General features: G+C 51.5%; 5 protein-coding genes across 5 annotated transcripts; 3 read left to right on the forward strand and 2 right to left on the reverse strand.

Moving 5' to 3' along the window:
- Positions 1-42: 42 nt before the first annotated feature.
- On the forward strand, positions 43-1,786 carry VC83_06178 (uncharacterized protein). Its single transcript, XM_024469782.1, has 3 exons — positions 43-607; positions 667-1,386; positions 1,440-1,786. Exons 1-3 carry the CDS (start codon positions 139-141, stop codon positions 1,751-1,753), a joined length of 1,503 nt encoding a protein of 500 aa, XP_024324178.1. The 5' UTR covers positions 43-138; the 3' UTR covers positions 1,754-1,786.
- VC83_06179 (uncharacterized protein) lies at positions 1,787-4,708 on the reverse strand. The gene is made up of 2 exons (XM_024469783.1): positions 4,049-4,708; positions 1,787-3,989 (listed from the first exon to the last, which is right to left on the reverse strand). The coding sequence occupies exons 1-2, from the start codon at positions 4,450-4,452 to the stop codon at positions 1,943-1,945; spliced, it is 2,451 nt and encodes an 816-aa protein (XP_024324177.1). The 5' UTR covers positions 4,453-4,708; the 3' UTR covers positions 1,787-1,942.
- A 91-nt stretch (positions 4,709-4,799) lies between these two features.
- On the forward strand, positions 4,800-6,474 carry MRM2 (2' O-ribose methyltransferase). The gene is made up of 6 exons (XM_024469784.1): positions 4,800-5,448; positions 5,503-5,553; positions 5,602-5,628; positions 5,680-6,087; positions 6,137-6,298; positions 6,346-6,474. The coding sequence occupies exons 1-6, from the start codon at positions 5,203-5,205 to the stop codon at positions 6,427-6,429; spliced, it is 978 nt and encodes a 325-aa protein (XP_024324097.1). The 5' UTR covers positions 4,800-5,202; the 3' UTR covers positions 6,430-6,474.
- On the reverse strand, positions 6,475-7,890 carry OST3 (oligosaccharyl transferase subunit ost3/OST6). The gene is made up of 4 exons (XM_024469785.1): positions 7,502-7,890; positions 7,355-7,455; positions 6,950-7,305; positions 6,475-6,879 (listed from the first exon to the last, which is right to left on the reverse strand). Exons 1-4 carry the CDS (start codon positions 7,847-7,849, stop codon positions 6,695-6,697), a joined length of 990 nt encoding a protein of 329 aa, XP_024324098.1. The 5' UTR covers positions 7,850-7,890; the 3' UTR covers positions 6,475-6,694.
- A 228-nt stretch (positions 7,891-8,118) lies between these two features.
- Positions 8,119-10,973, forward strand: RFT1 (Oligosaccharide translocation protein rft1; the record flags this gene model as incomplete). The annotated part of the gene is made up of 5 exons (XM_024469786.1): positions 8,119-8,160; positions 8,214-9,083; positions 9,278-9,960; positions 10,009-10,860; positions 10,910-10,973. 5 exons carry the CDS (start codon positions 8,119-8,121, stop codon positions 10,971-10,973), a joined length of 2,511 nt encoding a protein of 836 aa, XP_024324095.1.
- Positions 10,974-11,714: the final 741 nt, after the last annotated feature.

Below are 11,714 nucleotides of genomic sequence, written 5' to 3' on the forward strand. Positions count from 1 at the left end.
GTACCGGACCACTGTAACCCATGGGGAACTGTCGCGATTGTGCGAACATTTTCTATAGCATTTAATAAATTATAAATATGGCCTGGCTCTGTGATTTCCGCTGGATAATAGGTTCTGACTTTATTCCAAACTGCAGCTATGCATTCGACTCTCAGATCCCCAAATAGGCTGTCTCAGCCCTTGCGTTCTCAGATTGCCCGTGTTGGAAGGCGTGGTATGCAGTCTGCATCCACCGAGTCTAGGAAGGAAGGTGATATCTCGTCTGTCTTCTCCTCTCTCAGCGGTGAGGTCCAAAAGCCGCTTCCTCGGCGTTTTGCAGAGCAGAAACAGCGCTTGATAAACGGCAATGAAGATGCAGTGAGGCATGCATGGAACACTCTCCTGCCCCAACTTCGTCGAGAGATAGAAGAGATTGAGAGCACAGGCCTGGCCATTATCCCAGAGCTGGACTTTAAGGACATCGACCACCCAGATACCCAGCAAGATTTTGCTAAACGCCTGAAGAAGACAGGCGTTGCAGTCATCAGAGACGTAGTGAGCGAAGAGGAAGCACTAGGCTGGAAGGCCGAGATAAGAGAATACATCAAACAAAACCCCCAAACCAAAGGTACCTCCCACCCCGCCTCTTACTCCCATCTACCATCAAGCTAACTTCCCCCCCTCCAGCCTTCCCCCCCGACGACCCCCAAGTCTACGAACTCTACTGGTCGCGCCCCCAGCTCCGCGCCCGCGCCCACCCCAACCTCCTCGCCACACAATCCTTCCTAATGAGCCACTGGCGGTCCTCCTCCCCCACGGCCCCCCTCTCCCCCACCCTTCCCGTCTCCTACGCCGACCGTCTCCGCATCCGCAACCCAGGCGACAACCGGTTCGCGCTCGGTCCCCACTGCGACGGCGGCAGCGTCGAGCGGTGGGAGGATCACGGCTATGGGCTGGGCGGCGTTTATGACCCTGTTTTCCGTGGCGACTTGGCGGCGTTCGATCCGTGGGAGTCTTCCAGCCGGTTGAATGCTGTTAGTGATAACTATGGTGGCTCGGGTGCTTGTAGCATGTTCCGCATGTTTCAGGGGTGGATGAGCATGTCGACTACGGCGCCGGGGGAGGGCACGTTGAGGGTTAACCCGTTGTTTGATAGGGCTACGGCGTATTACTTGCTTCGGCCGTTCTTTGAGGCGGTAAGGGGGCCGGAGGGTTTGGGGAAGGAGGACTTCCTGGCGGTGGATAATTGGAGGTTGAAGAAGGAGCAGGATTCGACGCTGGAGGGCGCGTATCCGGGTCTGTGCCTTGAGTTAAATGATACGCTGCATCCTCACCTTGAGCTAGAGAAGTCGATGATTAACATCCCCGCCGTTCGTCCTGGCGACTACGTGGCATGGCACTGCGATAGTGAGTTCCCTCATATCCATCTTTTCTACCAACACATAGCTAACATCTCATAGCAATTCACTCTGTCGACACTTCTCACACCGGTACCACCGACTCCAGCGTCATCTACATCCCCGCCACACCCCTCACTCCCGCCAACGCTGCCTACCTTGCTCGCCAGCGTGCCAATTTCCTCAAGGGCTTCCCGCCGCCAGATTTCCCAGGCGGATTGGGAGAGCAGCACCACGTTGGTCGTGGGTCCGAGGCTGATCTGGCAAAGGAGAGTAAGGAGGCGAGGAGGTCGCTGGGAGTTGAAAAGTGGAATGTTGAGGGAAGCGAGGGCGTGAGGAAGGCTTTGGAGGAGGGAAACAAGGCACTTGGGTTTTAAAAGAGGGCTGTTCAAAGTTATAATAGTGGAGTTTGGCTGTATTTAGTTTCACCCAAATACCATATATCACATGAGTTATTTCATTGATCGCAATTGGATGTGAGAGTCCCTGTTTGCGAGTTTGAAGCAAAGCTATCTTCAAAGCAAATGCAATTAGCAATATACCGAACGCATATTATTCATCCCTTCTCAAGAAAGAGTAAACACCCCACTCGTCCCCTCAAACGCCGAAATTTTCCCCCCAATCGGCGCCTTCGCATCCCCAAAATACTTAATCCGATACGTCCCCGCCTTGCTATCCGCCTCGCTCTCCCACACTATCGTCACGTCGCTCGTCCCCATTAGTCCATCCAGACGCTTCCAGTTATACATCAAGCTCCAGTCGCGGTCGTCACGCACCGTAACCCATGCACCTGATGTGTCGCGCTTCTGCACAGCGGCGTACGTGGCCTCGAGTCTGAGGTTATTACGTGGGTTCGCGCCGATGAAGGTGACGGAGACGGATTGGCCACGGGTGTATGTCGCAGAAACATCGGTCTTCACGGCACCGTATTTCTTGCCGATTGGCGGGTTGTCGTATACGACGCCCGTGATGAAGCTGACGCTGTTGTTGACATGGTTTGGTGGAAGCGGGCCGGGGGCGGGGTGGTCGGTGGCGCCGGGGGCAAGGTAGTGCAGGTTGGTCAGCGTCAGGTTGATGTAGGCGTTTAGTGTGTGTTGGCCGTAGAGTGTGCTTGCGCCTTCGTAGCGCTGGATGCCGTACTCCTCGGTCGTGGTGATGTAGTGCGAGTAGGTGTTTGCCGGGCCACCGATGACAACGATGGGATCAACGGAGGCGGAGGATCCGGTGAGCGACATGGAGATGGCAGCGTCGTGGACAGCAGTCTTCCAGCGGCGGCCAGCCATGGTGGTCGCTTCTCCGGGGCTGACGATGATGAATAACTGGCCCACGCGGAATGACTGCACGTCGACTATATTCGGTGTCCAGAGATACGGAACGGTGATTTCGCCCACGTCAAGTAGCACCGGCTTCGGGTACTGGCACGCCTTCTGCGCTGCGCTGGGCGCCTTGAGGAGCGCGGAAACAAACTTCCAGACTGGGTTCGCGTCGGGCTCCCCAGGATCGTTCTGTGTGAAGTCGAACAAGCCTGGCCAGTCCGTTGTTCCGGCCGCGAAACTATAGCCCAGAGCGGCTGGACAAGTCTCTACGACCGTGCCGTTGGCGAGAGGGAACTTGAAGTGCGACATGTCGTTGAATGTGTGGTACGACTTCACCGAGCTACCGACGACATAAGAGTTCCCATTCTTGATTTTGGAATAGAGGTCAGCGGCAGCTTGGTACTGCAGTCGACCAATTTCGTAGCACGACTTTGCGCCGTTATCCTTTTCGCGGAAGAATGGACCACGTCCATGGCACTGTTCGCTCTTCCCGTCGCTACAGACGCTCTTCTCGAAGGAGCATTGCTGGCCTGACCCGTCTTCGCACCAGGCTCCAAGGACGTTGGGGCTTGTGTCACCAACGTTCGCTTGTGAGAATCCTGCTACAAAGTCTCCGCCGATAGACTTCTCGAGGAGGTATGCGGCGACACCCTTGTTGTCACCTGTTACCAGGGTATTGTTTCCCAACATACTCGTTCCGTGGACGGGGAACCAGGTAAGAACGCCAAGGTCCTTGCCTGCGGTACTCTGGAAAGCCAGCATCGTCAGGTCCTTCTCAACAGATCCATCATCCTCCGAGCTAGCATTGTACTTTGCTCGCTCCTCAGCCGGGTTTGCCAAGTAGGCGAACAGACTGCGGTTGATGTTGGCACCAAATACCTTCGTCTGACCGGTGCGCAGGTATCCAGGACCAAGACTCTCATGGGCTCTCTTGACGGCGAGAACCCCACCGTCGACAATGGCTTGGTAGCTCTGATGGTCGAATCCCTTGCTCGAGATCTGCGGTAGGAGGTAGTTGAGCCAAGCGCCCGGCCCGGAGTGCGAATGCGTCCCCGTGACAGCAATGTTCTGCTGCGAGTACATGGCGTACTCGGGTCCCAATGCAGCAAGGCCTTCCAGAATCCCGTATCGAATGGCCGTGTCACCCATCGCAATGTCGGTGATGAGGTAGACGAACCTATCTTCTGGCTTATTGACATCACCGACGATGAAGGCGCGACAGTACAGGCGCTGGCGCAAGCCCGTGCCAATTTGCGCCGTGTTGGCGTAGCCCATAAAGTTGAGCTCTACGACTGGGCTAGGAGCTGTTAGGATCTGCGTCTTGCGTGTAAGGTTTAGAGGATGGTGTTTACATACCCAGTGATATCACCTTTGCCGACACCGATGAGGTACTCCTGCTTGCCTTCCTCTCGAATCTCCTTGTGGCCATTGCCTCCAAATCTCTGCGCCCAGCCGCCCGATTCGTCTTGAATACCAACCGACAGCGCCCAGGCCGCATATATCACAGCGATTATCACGAACGGCACCGCGACCCATGCCGCCAGTCTCCCCCGTCGCGTGCGCTGTTTCGCTGGCTCGCCCTCGCGGCCAGCGTCATCAAGTAGATCATACTTCTCGTGCTCATCCATGGCGAATAGCTCTTTCACAACAAGCTCTCGTGTCTGCACCCACCACAGTGGCGCCTGCTCATCTTTAATACCCACCCAGCCCTGCCTTCGGCTACCCCATCTCGGCAGCATGCCATCAAGCTTTGCATCCATCGTATATCTTCAGTATATCATATCCCTGTTATACTCCGTACTTTAGTTTGGCAGCCACCGTCTGATCCCTCCCCAAAGCGTCCAAGCACCGGCGATGCAGCACGCTATTCTCTCACCCACCAGGCACCGTACGAGGCGAGACGAACGTACAGGACAGTAACCGAATCACTTCAGCTTCCCCTTTGATCTGAAGAGGGTCCCACGTGCGCCAACCGCTGTCATCCGTGACCCTGAGTGGCTGGTATGTAGTAAGCTGTGTTATGTACTTGCACTATCCCAGCCATCCTCCCCTGACTGGTTTGGCGTGGCGCGCATCATCATCAGCCCTTTCCCCACTTTGTACGTGTGCCCCATTCTTTAAACATGGCGATGCGGCTTCCTATTCGGGATTTGTGCGCTGGGGGGTTATAAATGTGCGTCTTGTGCCTCGTGCCTTGTGCCTTATTTCACTTTGGTCCAGATATGAAGCTATTTACCCCGTAGACATTATTTACCTTCTCGAGTGTGGAACTTGTGGGGGGTTGAGAGATCATGATCGCAATTTAAGCCCGTGGCACCTTGTCACCACCCATATCTGCACAAATCCACCATAAAAGCTAGTGAGACAGCCCCAAGTCCGAACTCTGATTACGGCGTTCGAAAGACACCTACCGCGCATTTCGCGGATTTCCCGTGATCCTGAACTTCAAACCCAATCAGAAGCAAAGCCATCTGGTTATGGAAGGTGGACAATTGACCATTTAATTCTACATGCCACCCTTCGTTGTTTTGCCGGCAGCAAGGGTCATCCGCAATGGGAGGCTGCATCACCATTTGTTGACGCCTTGTCGATTGGTCGCACAGTGCTGTTTCCGAACTAGCTCTACGCCGCCCCTAACAAGACAAAGCTCCTCGTCCTCTTCAACTCGGTGGAAGAGCAGGCAAGGGCGAGACTCCTTTGCAAGGGAAGCTAAGGTTCGAGGTCTTCAAAGCCGGGCAGCATTCAAATTGCTAGAGGTGGGAACCCGTTTTCCCCTTAATATATGTGAACTGCAACTAATAGATTGAAAGATCGATTCGAAATACAAGCTGTTCAAAAAGGGACAGACTGTTATAGATCTGGTAAGGAGCTGTTGACCTACCTCGATGTTTCGATTGTTGACAGTATAGGGTTATGCACCAGGAAGCTGGTCACAGGTAAGTCGTTTTTGAGATGCCAGTGGGAACCCGCTTGACGCTCAATCTCAGGTTGCTGTGGAACGCACCAAGCCCAATGGCCGTATTATTGGAATAGATATCATTCCTGCGCAGCCGCCGAAGGGCGTATCTACGATCCAAGGAAATTTCTTGTCAAAAGATGTGCAGGCAGAGATCAAACGATTTCTTAATGATCCACATAGAGGTCGACCTCAACAGCAGATGCACGCCCCTATGGCTGAGGAGCCCGGCTTAGAAGATTCCCTAGAAGATGTGCCAACGGCGGACAAGGGCAAGAAGCTCAAGGATGAATCGGGGAAGACGATTGATATTGTTCTAAGTGATATGTCCGCACCCTGGGAACAAACGAGTGGTTTTTGGAAGAGGAGTTTAAGTAATCCGTATATTAGGATGATGAATACGAGCGGTATACCGTTCAGAGACCACACAGGGAGCATGGTAAGAGTCGCCTTTTATTTAATTTTTTGTTCCAGCTAACACGTCCGAGGATCTATGCAACGCTGCGCTAGAGTTCTCATACGACACTCTCAAAACTGGCGGCCATTTTGTTTGCAAGTTCTACCAAGGCGCCGAAGATAAACAGTTGGAGAACCGCCTTAAGAAACTGTTTGGCGCCGTTCATAGAGAGAAGCCGGAATCTTCCAGAAGTGTATGTACTCCCAGAATTGCATTCCGACGTCATGCTTATGAGATCAGGAATCAAAAGAGTCATATTTTGTGGCGTTACGCCGAAAAGAAGCGGCCAAATACGCGGACATTTTCGGGGGAGATGGGATATAACAGCTTCCAGGAAGCATTGTAACATAGATTGATTGGTGAAGAGAAATAATAATACAAATTCCACATCAAAAGCGAACAGTCAGAAGATGAGCAATTGGTCGAATAGATAAAGGCATACATTGCCCGTTCTATACATCTAAGTCTCATTTTTGAAACCCAGTAATTCTTACAACGCCACAATCCTGACTTCTTCAGCCACCCCATACCACGAAACTATTGTTTTTCTCATCTTGTGTCACCACGACGTATCTAGAATACGGTACGTCTATGAGAACGGTGGAAGCCAGAATGGGTATCCACCATTCTTGATGCGGAAAACGCTCAATAAAAAGCTGTACATGACGAAGATAATACCACACCAAACAATCACAGCAACTTGTTGAGTCCTCGGGTCAGATATGCGGGGAACCTTGAGAGCCAGCGAGATGGTAGCAAAGGATAGAAGGCCATCTGTTTCTGTTAGATTCGGTTCATAGTATGGAGGTTCATCGTCAAGAGACAATGAAAGCAAATAACTTACACATGGCTGCAACTATTTGAGTCTCCAGACCATACTGGTTGGAGAAGCCCCCTGCGAAATAGCTGACGCCACCATGTCCATCGCCGACGACATACGGCACCTTTCTAATATGATTAAACATATGTCCGCTCGTAAAGAGGAGAATGGCAATCAAGCTGATGGCCGCCCACAGGTTGCGGTTTTGAATGATAGGCAGCAAGTACGGCCATGCAACGCCGAGGAATGTGATCGTTGCGAGAACAGTCGTTGTCACTGCGATAATGCGTATCCAGTTGATAGGGCGGCTTATCGCAGGGTGAGGGCCATCCGGTATTTGTCGGCTAACCCAGGCGTGGATTTGCTCGGCGGTTTGGTGTCTATCAATGTAAGCAGACTATCATATACGTAACAACAAGTAGAACTCACCCGCCAGTGAAGTCATATTTGAGAGGTGCGTTGCCTGCAACCGCAAGAGGGCCAGTTGTGGGTCGGAAGAATAGCAATACTGGGGCAGTTTGAAGCCCAAGCTATTATTGTTAGCACATGTATATTTCCAAGCCACTATAGTCTTACGGATTGGAAAGTGTCCTTGCCATCGCCAAAGTCCAGTGTGCCATATATCAGACGAGACTCGCCCTTCTTGTCGCCCTTGGCCCAGCTCTTGCCCAAAAGTTCCCATTCCGGCTGGAATTCAGTGCACATCACACATCCAAATCTTGGCTCCAGAGCCGTCAAGAGGACTGCGACCGAGTAATCCCGCGGTGCCTTGGTCAATCTGCCATAGCTCGCATCAGTGAGCTTCAATGGTGACGACGCCAGCGACTTGGCGTGGAAATCGGGGAATCGGTCCGTGGCTGCCTTTTTGGCGGCGAGGCATGGCGCCAAGAGGAGGGCGAATATCAGATCGCCGAAGAGACGCATCGTGAAGAAATCGTATCGTTCAATTGAAGAGCTACGATTGCGTTCGACGCTTGTAGTTGAGCTGGCTCACAGATACTCGTTGTCCTCAAACAAGCTTACGTAAGCTTCGAGTAAGCTAACTTAACAGGGGTATCGGTAGCGTTGTTTACTGTTGACGCGATTGCAGGTATCTACATGATCAAGTAAATAGATACCAACTTTACCGGAGTATCGCATCTTTTATGTCTAATTAATACTTACAGCTATTCGAGTTATACTTTATGCATACCATGGATTCATCTTTGATGTTCGAGGATTCGACTACTATCGAGGTGTGTTCTAATGCACATGGTGGGGTTTATTGGGGTTACTGACGAATTTATAGCACATGTCAACATCGCAGTACATGGAGTTGGAATATTCCAACAGCCTGCTAAAACAGGAGAGCATCGCCAAGGACGAAAACTCGAGGCGCCTTCAACTTCAAATCCTCCTGCTCCAAGGTCATAACGACGAACTCCAGCGACAAGTAGCCATTGAGAGCGAGCGAAACACCCAACTTGAGAACGAGCGAAACACCCAACTGGCCAAAGAGAACGAGAGAAACACTCAACTTCCCGTCGAGAACGACCAAAACACTCAACTCATCCTCGAGAAAGAGCGAAACACTCAGCTTTCCATTGAGAACGAGCGAAACTCTCAACTTCTCCTCGAGAAAGACCGAAGCATTCAAAAACTTACCGCCGAGACCGAGCGAATCACTCGGCAACTTGCACTCAAGAAGGAACGGGGCGCTAAGAAACTTGCCCTCGAGAAGGAACAGAACACTCGACAGCTAGCCATTGAGAGCGAGCGCAACATCCACAAACAATCACTGGGAGGTCCAGCGCCAATAATCCCCGACGAAACAGAGCGCAACGTCCACAAGAAGTCATCAGGAGCTCCAGCGCCAATAATCCCGCATGAACTAGAGCACAACGTCCGCAAAAAGTCATCAGGAGCTCCAGCGCCTATAATCCCCGATGAACCAGAGCCCAAGAAGAGGAAGCGCAAGGTATTCGGGACAGTGAAGACGATATTTGACGAAGAGTATAACGAGGCAGACAAACGACCAACAAGGATATCCCTTGCCCCTGCTCTGGCGAAACCTGGAGGAAACCTTGCTTTCCTTCGCAAGAGCGGTGCGGGTATTGCTAATGCTGCGTTCTCACCATTAAAAAAAGACAAGAGGGGTGGAAAGGCTAGCTTTCTTGGGGTTTAACTAGGAGACCGCTATAAATATTTCGGAATAAATTAATTCCATTCCGTCCGACGTCCAAACCTCCAGCAAGCTTCCCTATTCACAGTCAATCGACAGGTATGGACGCGACAGGGACGGCTAGCTCTGTGATGCAACAGTCTCTTCTCGAAAAATCTGCTCATGGCGCGACTTTCCTCATCGCGTTACAGATAGGTTCGCGGGCTTTGACATTTGCCGCCAACCAGATTCTCCTGCGATTCATATCTCCAGACTTGCTAGGAATATCGACTCAGTTCGAGGTGTACCTGATATCGGTACTATTTTTCGCCCGAGAGTCCCTACGAGTAGCAATACAACGGCAATCCGAAGTTTCTGAAGGTCCTGGAGAGGCAGACAAATCTACACAGGATAGAGAAAAGTCGGAACAGAAGAGGAAGCTGGCCATAGAAAAGACGCAGGCGCTTGTGAATCTGGCCTACGTTTCAATATTCTTGGGGATCTTCTTTGCGTGGGGACTGGCCTGGGCATACATTCGCTCTCTGCGCTCCAACCCCAAGGTTCTCGGCACCCTCTACTTTAAAGAAACCCTCCAGCTCTATGCGATCGCAGCTGTCTTTGAGTTGCTGGCCGAACCGTGCTTTGTTGTTGTCCAGCAGAAGTCCGAATACAAGACACGGGCCTTTGCTGAGTCTATAGGAGCGTTACTCCGTTGCGTCGTTACATGCGCTTCCATCGTCTTCGCTTCCAAGACTGGCTTGGATCTGGGCGTGTTTCCCTTCGCACTTGGCCAATGGACGTATGGCCTGTCAATACTTTTATGTTATCTCTGGCGAGTCTCAGCTATATCAGCTGCAGACAACTTTTCATTGCTTGCAAGACCGATAGCGCCGAGGTAAGTGGGATGTGGTTCTTGAATCAGGCTTTTACTTACCAGAACTAGTAGTAATGAAACTTATATCATGTCATATTTCTCAAAGCCACTGGTGACGCTCGGGGCGAGCCTTTTTGTGCAAGGAGTTGTCAAACATATTCTAACAGAAGGAGATGTGCTCTTGATATCGTATCTAGCATCTCTTTCCGCTCAGGGAATATATGCCCTGGCATCGAACTATGGAGGTCTTGTTGCTCGCATGGTCTTCCAACCCATCGAAGAGAGCAGCAGGAACTATTTTGGCAAACTTCTCTACTCCAGCAACGGCCAGCGTTCGAGTGGGACAATATCATCTGCTAGAGACGATTTGCACAAGCTTCTGCGGATATACACACTCATGTCAATATCGGCAATGACCGTTGGACCAACCATGGCACCGCTGCTGTTGAAGTTCGTTGTCGGCAGTAGATGGGCGTCAAGCGGTGCAGGCGACGTTCTTTCCAAGTACTGCTACTACATACCCCTCCTGGCATACAATGGCGTACTGGAAGCTTTCGTATCGGTTGTTGCGACCGAATCTCAACTGAACCGCCAGTCGCTCTGGATGTTGGCATTTTCTGTAGGATTCGCTAGCACTGGCTATGTTTTCCTTCGTCTGGTCGATCTCGGCGCGATAGGTCTTGTTTACGCAAATATGGCAAACATGGTGTTTCGGATACTATGGAGTTATAACTTTATCAACAACTTTTTCCGCAGGCATAACAGCCAATTGAACTTGGGTCTGATACTACCAACTGCAACGACGGTGGCTGCTGCTTTTGGGACTATTGCCATATTTTACTACCAGAGCTCACAAGAGGGCAGCGACATCAAAACCTTCATCACCACTACTGTAATTGGAGGTAGCTTCTTCATTCTTCTGTAAGTAAACCCACTAATCTACTGAACATATACCCGCTAACATAATAAGCGTCCTGTCCGAGCATAAGTTCCTTTTGCAATGCTACCGCTCAGTCCGAACGCCGTCAACATGATCCCAATATCGTAACGGTCCTTAGTCGAATTTGATCTTGGTCGCTGCCTTCGAGATGTCCACATCCTTGAAGAATGCACCATAGGCCTCGTGTCCCTTCTTCTTCACGGTCGTGCCGAATTTAAGTAATTCGTCTGGGACTGGCTGGTTTGCAGCCTTTAGGACATTTATTAAACTGCAGCACATTAGATTCTTGTCCAGTTATGGGGTACCAATTAGAGAAACTTACGCTCCTGACTGTGCCTTATCATGCTCCGTGAACAGAGTGATTGCCAATCCTTCCTTGCCAGCTCTTCCAGTTCGACCGATACGGTGGACGTAGTCCTCCACGGTAAGGGGGAACGTGCAGTTCAAGACGAGCTTCACTGCTGGGATATCCAAACCTCTCGCAGCAACATCGGTGGCGACAAGTACTGGTGTAGTTCCCTTCTTGAAAGCGTCAAGACTCTTCGTCCTCTGTTCCTGTGATAGATCGCCGTGAATACCGGCAACTCTAATGCCCTTCGAGCGGAGGAAACCTTCGACTCTGGTTGCCTCTTTCTTGTACAGGCAGAACACGATAATCCTATCGTCCTTCTGGCTGCCGCTCTGGTGCTCCTTCAAGATTTGCAACAGGCGGTACTCCTTGCCGCGAGGGTCGACGACCTCGACCTTCTGCACAATGCGAGTGTTCGCACGCAGGTCTCCCGTGGGGTTGTCTCCGATGGCAATCTTAATTGGCGACGTCATGAACGTCGATGCC

Source organism: Pseudogymnoascus destructans, assembly GCF_001641265.1.
Source record: "Pseudogymnoascus destructans isolate 20631-21 unplaced genomic scaffold scaffold_10, whole genome shotgun sequence".
Lineage (NCBI taxonomy): Eukaryota > Fungi > Ascomycota > Leotiomycetes > Thelebolales > Thelebolaceae > Pseudogymnoascus > Pseudogymnoascus destructans.